The following is a 16,592-nucleotide window of genomic DNA, read 5'->3' on the forward strand; positions in this document are numbered from 1 at the left end:
GAAGGTCACAGGATCAGAGCAGGGACTCAGGTGTCTCTGAAGCCCTGGAGAGGGGGCTGACCTCTGAGCTACCTTACCCTCAGGTGTGTCAGTGCCCCTCCCTTGAGCAAGGGCTGGCCAGGCCTACCGGCTGGAGGGTGGAAACAGAAAGACAGCTTCCACTATGCTGCCAGCTGGGACCTGTGCCAGGCCAATGGACCCACTCCCCCTGCTTCCTCCCCAACCATGACCATTCCAGGCTCAGCAGCCAGTCCCCAGGGGGTAGGTCACCTTGCCCTGGCCACCTCTATGTTGGGAAGTTGGTGCCTGTGTCTTTAAATTCTCAGCAGGTTGAAACGGCTGATGACATCACTGGTTCCCAGGAGCTAGCGGAGGAGCTGGAGCCCAAGGGAACCCGGGCTGCCGGGGGCTGCAGACATGGAGGGCCAGGGCATCAGTGGCAGCGGGAGGCCGGGGACCCAGGCTGGCCTGGGCCCCCTGCCCATGCCCCATGGGATTTCCCAAACTGGGGCACCCTCCAAGGTAAGACCCCTAAATCCTAGTTCCCCCATTCCTGATCCTTAGTCCCACCCCCCCCCCCACATACTGCAGGCACCCTGGTGCCCCAGCTGAGGGGCTGGCATTCTCCTCTGCCCACCAAGCAGGAACTGGGCAAACAGGGTACCCTAGGGGCTGAGGGGGTAGTGATGGGACGGACACTCAGAGAGAGATGGAGTTAGCTGTCTCCAGGACCTCCTGGGAAAGCCCTGGACCAGGTATCAGGGGACCCAGCTGTGCTCCCGCTTTGCTATGTGACCTTGGGCAAGTTGCTTGTCCTCTCTGAGTCAATGCAAAATGAGGAGGCTTGTCCCTGAAGACTGAAACTGTGACATCTGGGATGTCTAAGTTGTTAGTGCTGGAGGCGGTGTGGTGTTTGGGGTGGGGGTTTGGAGTGGGACACTAGGAACCAAGGAGGATGCCCAAAATGCAAGCCTCAAAGAGCTGAGTTTGGGGACAGAGGTGGAGGCAGAGTTTCAGATTCTCTGAACCAAGCAGGACACGGGATGCAGACAGAACTGCATCTCTGGAGGCAGGGATGGGGCCACCCCAGGGTGAGTGTAAACCTTCGTCTACCCTCCCTGGCAAGGGACACTTTATCCTGACTTCTGGAGACAGGGGCATCAGACAGGGACAGGTGGGAAAGGAAGAGGAGGTCGCTGCAGGGCCCCACACCCCCCACTCCACCTGCTGGACATAAAGAGGATACCTGCTTGCCTGTCCTCACAGGTGGGGTGACAAGGGTAAGAGGGTACAACTTGTGCACAGTGGTGTGGTGCCAGGATCAACAGAATTCTGGACTTGCTCTGGGTGTTAGAATCACACTTGGGATTGATGGGAGGATGGACTTGGGAGGATGGACTAGTCCATGGAGCTCAAATGGAAGCCTAGCAAATGTTGGGGCTCATACATGCAGAGAATATGAGACCTAGGCTTCCCAGGATCAGGTGTGGCCAGGGATCCTTCAACAGGTTCCTTCATTTTAAGACAGGGAAACTGAGGCCCTGCGCAGGGAAGTGCTTGCCTAAGGTCACACAGAGCTGGGCTGGGAATCGACATGGCCAGTCCCAACCCAGGCTCTTGCTCCTGCACGGAGCTCTGGGAATGGGTGATGACGACAGAGAGGGCTGTGACCAAGGAATTGGGGACGTTTGGCTGGGGGAACCTGAGAGTTCCTGTGTACTGTGGAGGAAAGGGGGTGGTGTTTAACAGGCTGGCCCCAGGGTGTCCTGAGTGGGCAGATCTGGGGGGGTCAGATCAGTAGCCCTTGGCTAGGGGAGCAGCAGGGACTGCAGGGGTGGGCGGTGCTCAGGGAAGCTGACTCCAGCCACCCAACACTCCTGGGTGGCCAGGGAGTGGGTGCCAGCCAGGAAGGCAAGGAGAGCCCTCGGGTCCAGGCTCACACTCTGCCTCCTTTGAGTTGGGGGTCTTAGTTTCCCCATCTATGAAAGAGGTGTCACAGGTGAGGGAGGGGATAGGTTTCCATGTCCTGTTTCCTCCAAAAGAGAAGCTGATTCACAGCAGAATGGATTGAGGTGAGAAATTAGGAAGAACTTCCTCAGAAAGATGTGCCTTTCTTAGCTAGACAGAGTCTGCTGGGGTCTATATGGAAGTGGAGGCCTGGTTAGGGTTGACTCTGAGTCTCTGACTTGTCCTATCCAAGATGGACTCATGTTTTCAGCTCCCAGCGAAGGAGAATGCAGCACCAGTACGCTCGGAACCAAGGTTGGCTCTGACACCTGTGGGGCCACCAGTAGCAGTGCCACCTTCCTCAAAGGGGCCAAGGCTGGCTCTGGCATCTCCCCGACCCATCCTGGCTCCAACGTCTACCCCTGGAGGGCAGAAAACAGCTCCTGCCCACCGCAGCTCCAGCCTGGCTCCAACATCTGTGGGCCAGTTGGTGATGTCTGCCTCAGCTAGGCCGAAGCCTCCTCCAGCTACCCTGGGGCCCAGGCTGGCTCCACTGTCCAGGGACCAGAAGCAGGTGCCACCTGCCTCCATGGGACCCAAGCCAGCCCTGGCTGCTTCAGGCCTGAGCCTGGCCGTGGCATCTGAGAAACAGCCCCCACAGCCCCCCTCCAGCTCTTCCCCAGTGCCCAGTCCAGTTCTGTCGCCCTCTCAGGAACAGGCCCTGACTCCAGCATCCATGACATCAGCCCCGGCCTCTGTGGGATGGACACCAGCTAAACAGAGGGATGCCCCAGTCCCTAGACCTCTCTCCCCTTCAGACGGGCATCTCCAGCCCCCAACTCAGACATCTGGTCCTGTGGGCTCCCCATCTTTGATTCAAGCCCCCCCGGACCCTCGGATCTCCCCCTCCTTCAGAGCCCGGCCTGAGGCCCCCCGCAGCAGCCCTGAGGATCCTGTCTTGCCCCGGCCACCACAGACCCTGCCCCTGGATGTGGGCCAGGGTCCTCCAGAGCCTGGCACTCGCTCCCCCGGACTTCTCTACCCCACCTTCCGGCCAGGGGCCCCCTTAGCCCAGACTGTGCCCCCACCTCTGCCCAAGCCACCCCGATCTCCCAGCCGCTCCCCCAGCCGCTCCCCAAACCACTCCCCGTGTGTCCCCCCAGCTCCTGGGATGGCCCTCCCCAGGCCTGGCACCCAGGGTGCCGGGCCTGGTGGGCATCTGAGCCCCAACCTTCAGCCCAGAGAAACCCCAGCCCCTCTTACCACCTCCTCTTCTACATCCACCTCGTCATCCTCCTCTTGGTCAGCTCAGCCCACCTGCAAGAGCGACCCTGGCTTCTGGTGAGGGGCCCTCTCCCAAGACATTGCTGGGGCTTGAACTCTAAGACTAGCCATCCTTCTAGGGTGGCTTACCCTACTCCGTCCCAGCTGACCTCCCTGAGGAAGATTCCTTGTGGGTGTTAGGCCCACTCTGGGGCCCTCGGAAGACAGCATCCTCTCCTAAGGGACTTGCCTACCCTGCCTCAGTTGATCTCCCCTGGAAGAGTCTGGTGGAAGGGACCCTGGGCCCACTGTGGGTCCTTCTGAGGGCATATACTCAAGCTTATTTCCCCAGAAAAAGCCCTGTGGGAGGGAGGTTGAGGGTAAGAGAGTGGTCCCCAGTAGTAACCCCTTCTGTACCCCCACCTCCCCAGGATCACTGTGGTCACATGGAACGTGGGCACAGCCATGCCCCCCGATGATGTCACAACCCTCCTCCACCTGGGCAGCAGCAGCGATGACAGTGACAGGGCAGACATGATCGCCATAGGGTGAGGGGACAGGGCGAGTAGACTCCCTCCTGAGCCCCTCCTGCCTCCCAGACCCTCTCCCGTGGGAGGGGTTTCTAGGGCGCCCCCCCCCAATCCGAAGGCCGCCTCACAGTCCCCCACAGGTTGCAGGAAGTGAACTCTATGATCAACAAGCGGCTCAAGGACGCGCTCTTCACCGACCAGTGGAGCGAGCTCTTCATGGACGCACTGGGGCCCTTCAACTTCGTGCTGGTAACTCCTCCCTCAACCCCCGGGCAGGTGGAGACCCCTGGATTCTCGGCCCTAGCTCTGCCTTCATTCACCGTGGGGTCCGCTGGGCCTCGGTGGCCGGGTCCATGAAATGGGAGGATGGAGGAGCAGACCTTTAAGGACCGGAAAAGGCGAGGGCGGGGGCAGGTGAGTTGTGTCCTGTCCCTCAGTCTCCTCGCGCCTCTGCTGCAGGTGAGTACCGTGCGGATGCAGGGCGTCATCCTGCTGCTGTTCGCCAAGTACTACCATCTGCCCTTCCTGAGGGATGTGCAGACTGATTGCACGCGCACTGGCCTGGGTGGCTATTGGGTGAGCGTGGAAGCGGCCTCGGAGGGGACAGGGCCCTAAGGGATCCTTAGATTAGTCCCCGGACCCCCGCGTACTGGCAATATCCTCTCCCCAAGCTACACCCCTTACTCTGAGGCCTGCCTCTCCCCACCCACCCCCACCCCTCGTTTTCTAGACCCCGCCCCTTTCTGTCCCCACCCCTCCTAGTGTTCCACTCCTTTCCCTAGAACCCACCCCTCTCCACGCCTCCACGGGTCCTGGGCCTCACCCGCTGACCCCGCCCACCCTAAGCCCCGCGGGCCTCACCTCCTTGCCTAGGCCCCGCCCATGACCCACCCAACCTTGTTTCCCAAGGGCAACAAGGGTGGAGTGAGTGTGCGACTGGCCGCCTTCGGGCACATGCTGTGCTTCCTGAACTGCCACCTGCCGGCCCACATGGAGAAAGCGGAGCAACGCAAGGACAACTTCCAGACCATCCTCAGCCTCCAGCAGTTCCAGGGGCCTGGCGCTCAAGGCATCTTGGATCACGAGTATGGGCCGGGGCGGGACCTAATGGAGCTTGGGCGGGGCTAGTGAAGGAGGGGTGGGCCTCAGGGGCGAGGCCGGTGAGCCTTGTGAGGAGAGGCGGGGCCTATGGGGGTGGAGACCACCCACACCATAGCTAGGAACAAGAAAGCTGGTAAGTTTGATGGGGAGGTGGAGCCTGCAGGGTGGAGCTTTGCTGAGGGGCAAGGCCTTGCTGGGGGTCGGAACCTAACTTCTAGGTCTACAACCCCTGCTGCTCCGTGGTGGGCTGGCGGCTCTGCAGCAACCCACCCACCCCCTGCGTCATCACTAGGAGCAGCCGTCGGGTTGGATGGGGGCAGAGAAGGATCTGGGTTGGGCTCTTCACCCCATGGACCCCGCTGACCCCCACCTCCGAACAGCCTCGTGTTCTGGTTCGGGGACCTGAACTTCCGCATCGAGAGCTACGACCTGCACTTCGTCAAATTTGCCATCGACAGCGAGCAGCTCCACCAGCTCTGGGAGAAAGACCAGGTGGGGAATCCTAGCCTGGACCCCAAAACCCCAAGCACACAGAACATGCCCTAGGACCACCTGTACCCTAGGCTATGGTCCTTGACCTCACCTGCCCTGCCCAAGCTCTTGTCCAATTCTGTGCTTCTGGACCCTCACAGCTCAACATGGCCAAGAACACCTGGCCCATCCTGAGGGGCTTCCAGGAGGGGCCCCTCAACTTTGCGCCCACCTTCAAGTTTGACGTGGGTACTAACAAATATGATACCAGGTGAGCTCAGCACTGGGATTAGAGGTGGGGATGTGGGCTAAGGTCTTCTGGATAAGGAAGACAGGAAAGAGAGACAGGAGGCAGAGGTGCCTTGACCCCCAACCCCTGATACTCAGCCTACACTTGCCCACCGCAGTGCCAAGAAGCGGAAGCCAGCCTGGACAGACCGTATCCTGTGGAAGGTCAAGGCTCCAGGTGGAGGTCCCAGCCCCTCGGGACGGGAGAGCCACCGGCTCCAGGTGACCCAGCACAGCTACCACAGCCACATGGAATACACTGTCAGCGACCACAAGCCCGTGGCTGCCCAGTTCGTCCTGCACGTAAGTCCTGGCCTCATCCTCCCCGCATGACATCCCCAGGCCCAGCTCAGCATCTCACTGCCCACCGGTAACCCCTTACACCTGCCCTCAGCAGCATCCACTTGTCACAGCAGACTGGGAGTGGGGTTATGATCTCCATTATTTATTTATTTACTTATTTATTTATTCTTGGCCATGCCATGCGGCATGTGGGATCTTAGTTCCCGGACCAGGGATCGAACCCATGCCCCCTGCATTGGGAGCTCAGAGTCTTAACCACTGGACCGCCAGGGAAGTCCTATGATCTCCATTTTCAGGTGAAAAAACTGAGGCCCAGAGACACAGCACCCCTTGCCCCGGGTCACACGGCTACCAAAGGGAAGGTTAGGATTTGAACCCTGGCTAGTCTGATTTCAAACGGTATACCTTTTCCATTAATCTCTAACCCCCCTTTTCTGAGAAAGGCTTAGAGCAACTTATGTTAAAATTCACATATATAATAAGACCAGCTACCAAAATATTTACTCAAATCCCATGTAGCATTCATTCACATTCATTTATTATTTATTTACCATCTTACCGTATGTGATGGGGAGGGGGAGTAGAGATACAAAAAAATACAAAGCTAAACCCTAAATAGTTACTATAAAATTTAGCATTGTGTTTAGGATTTTTTTTATTATAAATTTTTATTGATTTATGTATTTATTTTTGGTTGCGTTGGGTCTTCCTTGCTGCGCGCAGGCTTTCTCTAGTTGCGGCGAGCAGGGGCTACTCTTCATTGTGGTGCGCGGGTTTCTTATTGCGGTGGCTTCTCTTGTTGTGGAGCTCGGGCTCTAGGCGCACAAGCTTCAGTAGTTGTGGCGCATGGGCTTGGTTGCTCCACGGCATGTGGGATTTTCCCAGATCAGGGCTCGAACCCGTGTCCCCTGCATTGGCAGGCGGATTCTTAACCACTGCGCCACCAGGGAAGCCCCTGTGTTTAGGATTGGGGCCCCTAGCTGCCAAAGGAAAAAGGGGAAATCCAAGAATGTCAGAACTGGATCTTAGAGACCATGTAGTCCAACTTTCTGTTAGTGGGGTAGCATGTGCCCCAAGTCGCACACAGGCTCAGCAGCAGAGTGGGGTGGAGCCCAATTTCCAGTCCCGAAACCCAACTCTGGGCTCTCCTATTCTCTTGATCTGATAAGAGGGAGCCCAGCAGACCAGAGAATGTTTTCCCTGATAACTTTGTCATATGGTCAGTCAGAGGGACAGTGGCCAATGTCCTCAGCTGGGAATGGAAATCTGCCCATGTCTGGCCTCCCATGACCTTTGGTAAAAGCCTTGGGTGTGAGGTTTAACCCCCAATCAGGGACCACACCTTGAGAACCACTCCTTTTGGGCGCCCTATCCTTCCCTCCTTATCTAGAACCCTGTCCCTTGTAAAACATTACCTATTGAGCACCTACTATATGCCAGAGCCTGTGTAGCCTACTTCATGTATGTCATCCCTTTGAATACTGTGGTAGGCCCTGAGGATGTCCAAATTCTCCTCCCAGTTTTACTGATGAGAGAAACAGAGGCTCAGAGAACTTAAATCTCTTATCCAAAGCAAGACAGCACAGGGCTCAGCAGGAGTTTTGACCCCACAAGGCCCTAAAGGGTATTTCTAAGAGCGCAACCTGGCCAGACCTGCTGTTAGGAACCCACGGACAGGGAGAGGATGTGCTGGTTTCTTCTGGAGCAGCTTGGAAGGAAGCTGAGGAGGGAGAGAAAGTTGAAACCAGATAAACAGGGGAGCAGACAAAGCCTGAGGCTGGCACCACCGAGTCTTTCCCTGAGGGACAGAGATGAAGCCAGTACCCTGGCCACCTGCCACTCCAGCAACCCCATCCACATGGTGACCCCCTGCTCAGCCTAGGGTGACCCTGGGAAGAGAAGATTCTTTTGTCTCCATGGACTGATGACAAACAAGGTTAATAGTGGTTCCTTAATACAGGTGGGGAAACTGAGTCTTACTTAGCCTGATGAAGGGCTTACCTGAGGTTATGAAGCAGGTTAGTAGCAGAGCCTGGATGGTCTCCAGCCATCTACCCAGAGCTCTTCTTGCCTGCTCATGGGTGTTCACTTTACTCCAGAATATCCAGTGCATCATGGGACTCCTTTGTTAGCTTACAGGCAAGTCATTCATTGAGCACCTACTGTATACTGAGAAGTTTATAGGATACTTTATATGGTATCTCATTGAATCTGCAGAGCAACCCCAAGAGTTAAATAAGATCATCAGAGTTTAAGGACAGGAGTCCTGGTATTCAGAGAGGTCAAGAAACTCACCTTGGGTCACACTGCATAACAATGGCAGAGCCAGGGCCAAACCCATGGTCTACTAAGCTTCAAAGCTGTGTTCTCACTCACTCCCTAAGGAGGCTAAGGACAAAAAGAGCCCTGAACTGGGAGGCAGGAAACCTGGCGTTCATCCTAGACCTGTTCTTCCTCAGTTTCCCAGCCTGTGCAGTGGCTTCAAAGGCCCTTCATCTCAGCCAATTTGTGCCAACTCAGGCCCAAGGGCTCTAGGTGCATAGAATACTAGAGGGTCTCCCCTGATGTTGCCCCCTGCCCCTGGGCAGTTTGCCTTCAGAGATGACGTGCCGCTTGTGCGGCTGGATGTGGCAGACGAGTGGGTGCGGCCGGAGCAGGCTGTGGTGAGGTACCGCATAGAGACAGTGTTCGCCCGCAGCTCCTGGGACTGGATCGGCTTGTACCGGGTGAGACGGGCAGGGGTGGTCGGTACATCGGGGAAGGAAGGGCCTGAAGGGGCAGCCAGGGACCCCACATGGGGTCCCTGGCTGCCCCAGAGTTTGAGGCTGCTGGGGTCAGACGTTAGGGGTCACGACCCTGATTGCTCTCGCCCCAGGTGGGTTTCCGCCACTGCAAGGACTACGTGGCTTATGTCTGGGCCAAACACGAGGATGTGGACGGGAACATCTACCAGGTACTTAAGGGGAGGGGGAGAGTGGGAGGAAGTCCCCATTGCCCTTGGGGGCTCAGGATTCAGCTTGAAGGGTCCTGAGGCTGCCTCCCTCACCCCAACCTGGGCCTAAACCCCCCGGCCCACCAGGTGACATTCAGTGAGGAGTCACTGCCCAAGGGTCACGGAGACTTCATCCTGGGCTATTATAGCCACACCCACAGCATCCTCATCGGGGTCACTGAGCCCTTCCAGGTAAGTAGGCCAGGCTGCAGGGTCAGGGGCGCCAAAGGAGTATTCAAATGCCTCTACAGCTTCTACATTCTGCTCTGTGACCTCCTACAAATAGCCTGACCTTCCTGGGTCTGCCAAGGGGGAGGGCAGGAGTGGTTCCCAGAGGCCTCAGTGGCCGGTTGGGGAGAGGGGCACCCCAGTGACCAGCCTTCCCCCCAGATCTCGCTGCCTACCTCGGAGCTGGCCAGCAGCAGCACAGACAGCTCGGGTGCCAGCTCGGAGGATGAGGATGACAGCACCCTGGAGCTGCTTGCATCCAAGTCCCGCAGCCCAAGCCCTGGCAAGTCCAAGCGGCACCGTAGCCGAAGCCCAGGTCTGGCCCGCTTCCCCGGCCTCGCCCTGCGACCCTCGTCCTGTGAACGCCGTGGCACCAGCCGAAGCCCCTCGCCCCAGAGCCGCCGCCTGCCTCGGGTGGCCCCCAACAGGGGCAGTGATGGTGGCAGCCAAGGCAACAGTGAGGAGGGGCCCCCTGGGCTGCCTGGGTCCTGGGCCTTCCCACCACCTGTGCCTCAAAGCCTGGGGTTGCTGCCTGCCTTGCGCCTAGAGACCGTAGACCCCGGCGGTGGCAGCTCCTGGGGACCCGATCGGGAGGCCCCAGCCCCCGACAGCCTGTCTCCCAGCCCCCAGGGTCAGCAGGGCCTGGAAGAAGGGGACCTGGGGCCCTGAGGGTGAGGTGGGCAGGCAGGCCCAGGTGGCCCCCACTCTGCCCCAATCTTCTGCAAACCCACCTGCCTCCCTCCTGCTGCTGCTCCAGCTTTATGTGCACCTGCCACTCTCTTCTGGCCAGGGGTGGCCAACTGGGGTCCCCCAAACTTGGTCCTGGCACCTCAACTGTGACAATCAGCAAACCCCTATCCCAGCCCCCATCTGGGATGGGAGAGCAAACCTGGAGGTCATCAATTAGGAATTAAATTCTCCAGCCTCACTCCTGACTTCTTCCTAACTTGTTAGCAGTCTGGGGTTGGGGGCAGTCAGAGGAAGGGACTAAAGAGAGGATGACAGATCTGACAATTACCAGGCACCAGCTGTATACATTACACATGCCATGTCCTTTAAGCTGCACCACAAGTTGTGGTGTTGAGTTCAGTGTAGTTCTTAGCTCCATTTCACAGGTGAGCAAACTGAGGCCTCCAAGAGGTTATATGAACCTTTAAAAATCAGACGCCTAAGCACAGTTTGGCTGTGTGCTGGAGGGAGGGAACATTTACTAGGTGCTGAGTGCTGTCCGTGAGTTGGTTCGCTTAATCCTCAACAACCCTATGAGGTAGGTCCTGTTTACACTCCCCTTTTTCAGACGAGGAAACTAAGGCTTAGAATGAAGGAGGTCTCTTGCTTAAGGGCACAGGGGGAGATCTGAATTTAGGTCTAGGGAAGAAAGAATGGGCCAGGGCTGGGCCAGGAAGAGCATAGCAGCTGTTAAGAGAAGGGGTCCCCTGGGGACAGCAGGCAGACGATGGGGCTTCCCTGGGCAAGTTCTTGAGACACGCATTAATTTCGCAACATAGACATATATGTACCTCCTCCTGGTACCTCCTGGGGCTGCTGCAATGTTACCTTCTCCCCATTCCCATCTGGATGTTAATTTCTCTGGGAAGGCCCAAGCCTGGGGCAGCAGAATGAACCTCCTGAATACCACATCCAAGCACAGAGGGGTTGTGTCACCAGCCCAAGATCACCCAGCACAGCAGGAGACGTGGTCCAGCATTTGGGCCTTGGCCCCCCCACCCTATCCATGCAGCCCTCTGGCTATCCACAAGACCCCGTCCATGCTTCAGTCTAACACGTGGAGGGGAAGCTGAGACCTCCAGGGCCTAAGCAAAGCCAGGGACGAGGTCCAGTCTTGTGCCCAGAAGAGCTGGAACTGAGGTCACTGGTTCCAGGATTTCTGCTGTCCTTCAGGTCCTCCGGCTCCCTGGGTCAGCTGCAGGCACCGGTCATAGAATGACATGGGGGCCTTTGGGTGCTCTGAAGTCCATGCCTGCCTGCTGTCTGTGCCTGTCCCCTGGAGCTGGAGTTGCCTCTGCTGAAGTCGCCGCAGGTGCCGAGCTGACACCTTGATGGCCCTGGGGTCTCTGGAACAGCTGTGAGGAGAGAAAAGTGGGGCAGGTGGTCATAACTGCCAAGAATCCCACCCTACTCTGCAGAGAGGGTGACCAAGGCCCAGAGAGGAGTAGGGCTGGGGCCGGGAGGGTGGGGGGCTGTTACACCTAGCAGGGGGCAGAATAAACCTGGGTTGGCACCCAGAGGCCCAAGTTCTGCCACTAGCTGGCTGCAGAAACCTGGGTCAGTCTGGGCCTCAGTTTCCCTACCTGTGAAATAGGAAAAGTAACAGAGTTAGTTTTGAGAATCAGAATTGAAATGAAATTGTGGATTATGGGGTAAGAGTTAAGCAGGTGTTTTACTATGTGTCCTGCAGGCCTTGGCCTATGTATGTCATACACGCCACTTCCTTGGCTTCTACCTCTATTTTATAGGTAAGGAAACAGGTGTGGAGAGGTTATTCAGCTTGCAAGGTCACATAGGAAGTAAATGACAGAGTTGAGATGCAACCTACATGGGCCAACTGCAGAGCCGAACCCAGGGATGATGACAGTGGAACTCAGAGGTCCCCTGACCCCCTTCATCACCCTCTCAGCCCAGGTGCACAAAGGGAGCAGAGGCAACCCACCCCTTGGGAAGTCCCCCATCCCTCCTGGTCCTGATGTCACTCACCCTTTGCCCTCAGCACAGTCCAGTGGAGGGGCCAGTTTGAAGCAGGTCTTGCCCAGCAGCTCCCAAAGTATGTTGGCACCCACAGGTGGGCTGTGGAGCCTCAGGAAGCGTGCCAGACTGAGGGCAGAGGCAAGCTCAGGCTGGGGCAGGGCCTCGTCAGCCAGGTGTCCCTTCCCAGTGCCTGGCAACAGGCAGCCCACCCCCAAGGGTCCAAGCAGGCCTTACCGGCGCGTGCAGTTGCAGTGGAAGAGGGGTTCACGGGCATTGTTGAACAGCTGGAACTTGGTCTTCTGGGGCCCGATCTGGTGCTCACACTGGTCCAGGCGGCGGAAGCTGCGGCAGGCCTGGCGGGCACCTGGGGGCAGGTGTGGTGGTGAGAGGAGCCCTGTCCGATGCCCACTGCCATCCAGCACACATGCTCAGTCCCACACACACAGTGTCCCTCCATCTCATGCCCTTTGTGCCTTCAGAGTGCTTCACACATAGGAGACGCGCACGCGTGCACACACACACACAGAGCAGTGCTGCCATGGGGAAGCCCAGAGAGTCGAGAGTGGTCAGAAAAGGTTTCCTGGAGGCAGAGGCTGCTAAGCTGAGGCTGGAAGAAGGGAAGAGTCAGGGAGAATTCTCCAGGCAGCAAGAACAGCATGTGCAAAGGCCCAACAGTGGGAGAGAGCAAGTGGCTTTAGAAGAACCAAATGAAGTTTTTAGAACTGGAGTTTCGACTGGGGAGTAGGATCTGCAGGACCAGACTCAACAACGCCTGGGTGTTGGGACATCATGGTGGGCCTCAGCGAGGAGTGCCATGGACAAGTTTGGAGCTTACAAAAATCCCTCTGGCTGCAGCACAAGAGAGGTTGGGAAACCCCAGAAGAAGTTCAGAGCAGAAAAGGAAGCAACACAGGGACCCCCCACCCTGAACAGAGTCACGGACACCTCCTTACATCAGGAGCCCCCAAGGTTAGGTTCTGAGCTCACCTTGAGGTTTTAGGCCACGCCATGGTCCCTGGAGGCCTGAATCGGTGACCTCCAGCTGGACTATGGAGGCCACATCAGGCCCAAGGGAGGCCACAGGGGCCTGGAGGGCTGTGGCGTTGGCTTGGCTGGGGTACTTGGACTCTTTCTGCTGTGCTGGCCACTTCTGAGGGTGCTGAATCCACCGAGGCTTGCTGGGCGCTGGGTTCTGAGGACTGGGAGTCAGGGGGATGGCAAGGGAGCTCCAGGAGGCATTGTAGAAGATCCTGGGCTGGAGACGGGCGAGGGATACAGAGCCGTATGTTCTACACCTGGGAGGTAGCACATGGTGGCAATTGGTAACCCAGAATCCCCCCTCCCAGAAGTCCCCAGGTTCATCTCCATGGAGATCAGGGCTCTGCCAGTCCCACCCCTCATCCCACATCCCACTGGGTCCTGCAGGGCACCCAGGGAGCGTCTGCATCCTGGACCCCACCCTGAGGAGAAGACAGGGAGGATGAGGCATCATTCCCTGGAGGACAGACACACAGAAAGGCTTCCCTCCCAGGCTTGGAGCCCGAGCTCCCCACTGGCTGGGAAGGGGCTCGAAAGGGGCAGCCACATACCCGCCCCACCAGTACCACTCCACACAGGCCTCCTGGTCCTCCAGCACGAAGCAGGGGATCGCCAGCACGTTGAAGAAGGCCACGCCCACGATGTCAGAGATGGAGTCCCGCTGGTTATGCAGACACTGCTGAAACCTGTCCCAGAGCCAGCACTCAGGTCCCTGGACCACAGAGAGCTACCTGGCTCCTCTCCCAGACCACCTGGTCACTACCAGCCAGGTGATTTGGGGTCCAAGTGTCCCCTCTCCTGTTAGGCCTCAGCTTTCCCACTGCACAGTGGACTCTGGCTGGCTGATCCTTTAGGATTCTCTGGAATCCCAGACTCTGCACCGGGTAATCCTGGCAGATAATCCCACCCCGAGCTCCCAGCCCTCCCTGCCCACCACCAACCTGGCATCACAGTTGCAGTGGGAGATGGTGTGGAGTCGGTAGTTTCGGATACCATAGTTGTACTGGAAGGGTGAGACAGTCTGTGGGCAGCGGTCGTGTTCCTGGCAGCAGAGATCGGGGCCCTGGAAGACCCCTACAGGGAGCGGAGGGGGCACCAGCTCAGCAGGGTCGTGGGCACCACATGCCGGCTATGCCCACGTGGTGTTGGGAGCAGAGACATGGTTCTCATCCCAGCCCTGATACAAATGCCCTGGGTGGCCTCAGACCTCCCCCTGTGGGACTCACAGTTCCAAAGCTTGAAGAGAACACCCAGGTATAGCCTCTGTTGGGCAACTCCAACTGCCAGGCAGCCCACCCAGGAGCCCTTGCCCACAGAAAGATCTTCCTCAGGTGAACTGGTGTCTGCCTCCAGAGTTCTCGGGCTCACACCCCAAGTGGAACTCCAAAGTTATGAATGTGTGTGGAATGGAATGGTAAACAGCAGGGTGCAATCTCGCTGGCACAATGAGGCATCGTCAGGATGCCAACCTGCTCCAACTCAAGTGCCAAGTCCTCCTCCCAGCCCTCCACGCATACGCGCAGACAGCTGTACTGAGAGTGCAAAAAAGCCATGCATGTTTTTCACCACCTGAGCAATGATGCCCTTTACTGAGCATCTCCCAAATGCCTGGCACTTCCCACACCCAAGCACACAGCAGCCCTGGGAAGGAGGTGTCACGTTTATTGTACAGGTGAGGAAACAGATTCAGAGAGGGGAGGTGACTCGTTCAGCTCAGAAGGGCTGAGCTGGGATTTGAACCCAGGCCTTTGGGTCTCGGCATCCCCTCCACTGGGCACCCTGTGCCCATAAAGCCTCCTCTTGGGTAATGGTTTTTTGGCTCAGCCGACCCTGGATCCACCCCAGCCAGCCCCCTCCCTCAGATGGTAATTAATGAGGCCTCCCAGGTGTGAGTAGGACCTTTCCCATCTATAACCACATTTAAGCATCCCATAATGAGATTTATGGTCACCCCACTTTACAGATAAGGAAATTGAGGGTCAGAGTGGCTAAGTCACTTCCTCAGGACACACAGCCTGGGAGAGTGGGTACCAGGGCTAAAGGCTGCATTTCCTCTCCCACCAGCCCCCCTGTCCACACACCGATGGCTCACCCAGCTCCGATGAGTTCCCGGCAGAATCCCCGACTCCACACCACAGTGTGCCAGGCATGGTCCAGCCTCTCTTCACCCGCGGGTTCCCCATGCCAGGCGCTCCACTCTGCCCTGCTGCTCGCTTCTCCCTGGTCCCTGCTAGACTCTCGGCAGGCCCTCTGCAGGCCTCCCACTGACTCTTAAGGGTGGCCAGGGCTCTCTGCAGCTCAGGTCCAGGGGTGTGGATGAAGGAGTCTTGGGTGATCTCACCAGCACAGAGGGTACTGAAGGCTGTAGTGAGCTCTGGCTCATCCTGCCGGCTGCACACCTGCAGCCTCCCGTGCCCATCCCAGCGGGCATGGAACAGGGCTAGTCCCTGGGCATCCTTGCCCAAGAAGCTAAGGGACCCCAAAGGGCTGCCAGAGATGGGTCTGGCCAAGTGGCAGGAGGTGCTGTGCAAGTGGAGGGCAGGGGAGCCCCCCAGAGCTGCCCCCAGGAAGTTCAGCACCCCGAAGAGCACCACCAGAACCCCCATTCTGCCCTGGCCCAGCCCAGTCAGACAAAGCCCCCGGGAATTCTACCCTGGTGGGCCCACGAGGCAGCTGCTCTGTAGCTGAGCGGAAGCGAGCCCAGCCGACCCGGTGCTGCGGGGCCAATGAATGGAGCTTTGGGAGGAGTAGGAAGGAGGCTGGAGTATGGGGTGATCTGGGGCTTGTAACTGAATCCACCGGCTGGGCAGGCCGCTGATTGGCTGAGGAGTACACTGGCCGGGGCCCACGCCCCCACTTGGCCTGCCTTTCTCCACGCCTTCCAGTCACCTGCCGCCAGCCCCGCCTGGATGGGGACGGTAGGAGCCAAAGCCCTGGGCCCTGGGACCAGGTGGCAGAAGGGGGATCTGTATCTCCCTGGGGAGGGAAGAGGGTTTGGGGGCTCAGAGGAGGCTCCTAGAACTGGTCATCCCCCCATCCCAGGGATGGCCGCCAAGCCCACCTCCATGAAGCTGGCAGAGAGCCATGGGCTTCTGCCAAAGCTGGGTAAAGGAGGTAAGGGCAGGGCTGGGGCTCTGTGGCCACACCCCTCCCCCGGGAGGCTCTGAGGCTTCTGGGAAAGGAAGCATCCATCCCCCAGCCACCTGGGGTGCTCCCTTCCCTGGCCACCTGGGGTGCTCCCCCTGCCCAGTCCTGGTTCTAAGAAAGGCACTCAGCATATTCAGGGGACAGTGCCCCAGGGCTCCCCACTTCCTGGGACTCCAAGCACAGGCGTGGCCCGGCAGCAGCCCTCCTGGTCTGATAGATGGTGTAGACACAGCCAGAGCAGACTTTGAAAGCGACACTGGGACTTCCCTGGTGGTGCAGTGGTTAAGAATCTGCCTGCCAATGCAGAGGACACGGATTTGATCCCTGGTCCAGGAAGATCCCACGTGCCGTGGAGCAACTAAGCCCATGCGCCACAACTACTGAGCCTGCGCTCTAGAGGCCGCGTGCTGCAACTACTGAGCCTGCGTGCTGCAGCTACTGAAGCCTGCGCACCTAGAGCCTGTGCTCCGCAACAAGAGAAGCCACCGCAATGAGAAACCTGCGCACCGCAACGAAGAGTAGCCCCCGCTCGCCGCAACTAGAGAAAGCCCGCGCGCAGCAACGAAGACCTAACGCAG

The 16,592-nt window shown here is 58.2% G+C and overlaps 2 protein-coding genes across 5 annotated transcripts; one reads left to right on the top strand and one right to left on the bottom strand.

Moving 5' to 3' along the window:
• Positions 1-375: 375 nt before the first annotated feature.
• INPP5J (inositol polyphosphate-5-phosphatase J) lies at positions 376-9,792 on the top strand. 4 transcript variants are annotated; one of them, XM_007170667.3, is made up of 13 exons: positions 376-522; positions 2,201-3,288; positions 3,642-3,758; positions 3,881-3,989; positions 4,200-4,316; positions 4,650-4,825; positions 5,222-5,333; positions 5,474-5,583; positions 5,720-5,903; positions 8,492-8,629; positions 8,779-8,856; positions 8,983-9,087; positions 9,286-9,792. In XM_007170667.3, the coding sequence occupies exons 1-13, from the start codon at positions 418-420 to the stop codon at positions 9,790-9,792; spliced, it is 2,946 nt and encodes a 981-aa protein (XP_007170729.2). In that variant the 5' UTR covers positions 376-417. The 4 variants fall into 4 exon arrangements, with proteins under 4 accessions (XP_007170729.2, XP_007170731.2, XP_007170730.2 ...); XM_007170669.3 differs by having other exon boundaries at positions 2,201-2,262; XM_007170668.3 differs by having other exon boundaries at positions 2,219-3,288.
• A 950-nt stretch (positions 9,793-10,742) lies between these two features.
• On the bottom strand, positions 10,743-15,548 carry PLA2G3 (phospholipase A2 group III). The gene is made up of 7 exons (XM_007170666.2): positions 14,960-15,548; positions 13,809-13,941; positions 13,419-13,553; positions 12,817-13,124; positions 12,064-12,193; positions 11,839-11,955; positions 10,743-11,207 (listed from the first exon to the last, which is right to left on the bottom strand). The coding sequence occupies exons 1-7, from the start codon at positions 15,471-15,473 to the stop codon at positions 10,994-10,996; spliced, it is 1,551 nt and encodes a 516-aa protein (XP_007170728.2). The 5' UTR covers positions 15,474-15,548; the 3' UTR covers positions 10,743-10,993.
• Between the last annotated feature and the right edge of the window lie 1,044 nt (positions 15,549-16,592).

Source organism: Balaenoptera acutorostrata, chromosome 13 (assembly GCF_949987535.1).
Source record: "Balaenoptera acutorostrata chromosome 13, mBalAcu1.1, whole genome shotgun sequence".
Taxonomy (NCBI): Eukaryota; Metazoa; Chordata; class Mammalia; order Artiodactyla; family Balaenopteridae; genus Balaenoptera; species Balaenoptera acutorostrata.

Excerpts from the sequence above, each read along its gene's own strand:
- INPP5J (XM_007170667.3), top strand. The coding sequence starts at position 418 with ATGGAGGGCCAGGGCATCAGTGGCAGCGGGAGGCCGGGGACCCAGGCT. Across the intron at positions 3,759-3,880 it reads GCAGACATGATCGCCATAGG|GTTGCAGGAAGTGAACTCTA; the intron begins GTGAGGGGACAG and ends AGTCCCCCACAG. Across the intron at positions 5,584-5,719 it reads ACTAACAAATATGATACCAG|TGCCAAGAAGCGGAAGCCAG; the intron begins GTGAGCTCAGCA and ends TGCCCACCGCAG.
- PLA2G3 (XM_007170666.2), bottom strand. The coding sequence starts at position 15,473 with ATGGGGGTTCTGGTGGTGCTCTTCGGGGTGCTGAACTTCCTGGGGGCA. Across the intron at positions 13,125-13,418 it reads GAGTGGTACTGGTGGGGCGG|GTGTAGAACATACGGCTCTG; the intron begins GTATGTGGCTGC and ends GCTACCTCCCAG. Across the intron at positions 11,208-11,838 it reads GACTGTGCTGAGGGCAAAGG|CTGTTCCAGAGACCCCAGGG; the intron begins GTGAGTGACATC and ends CTCTCCTCACAG.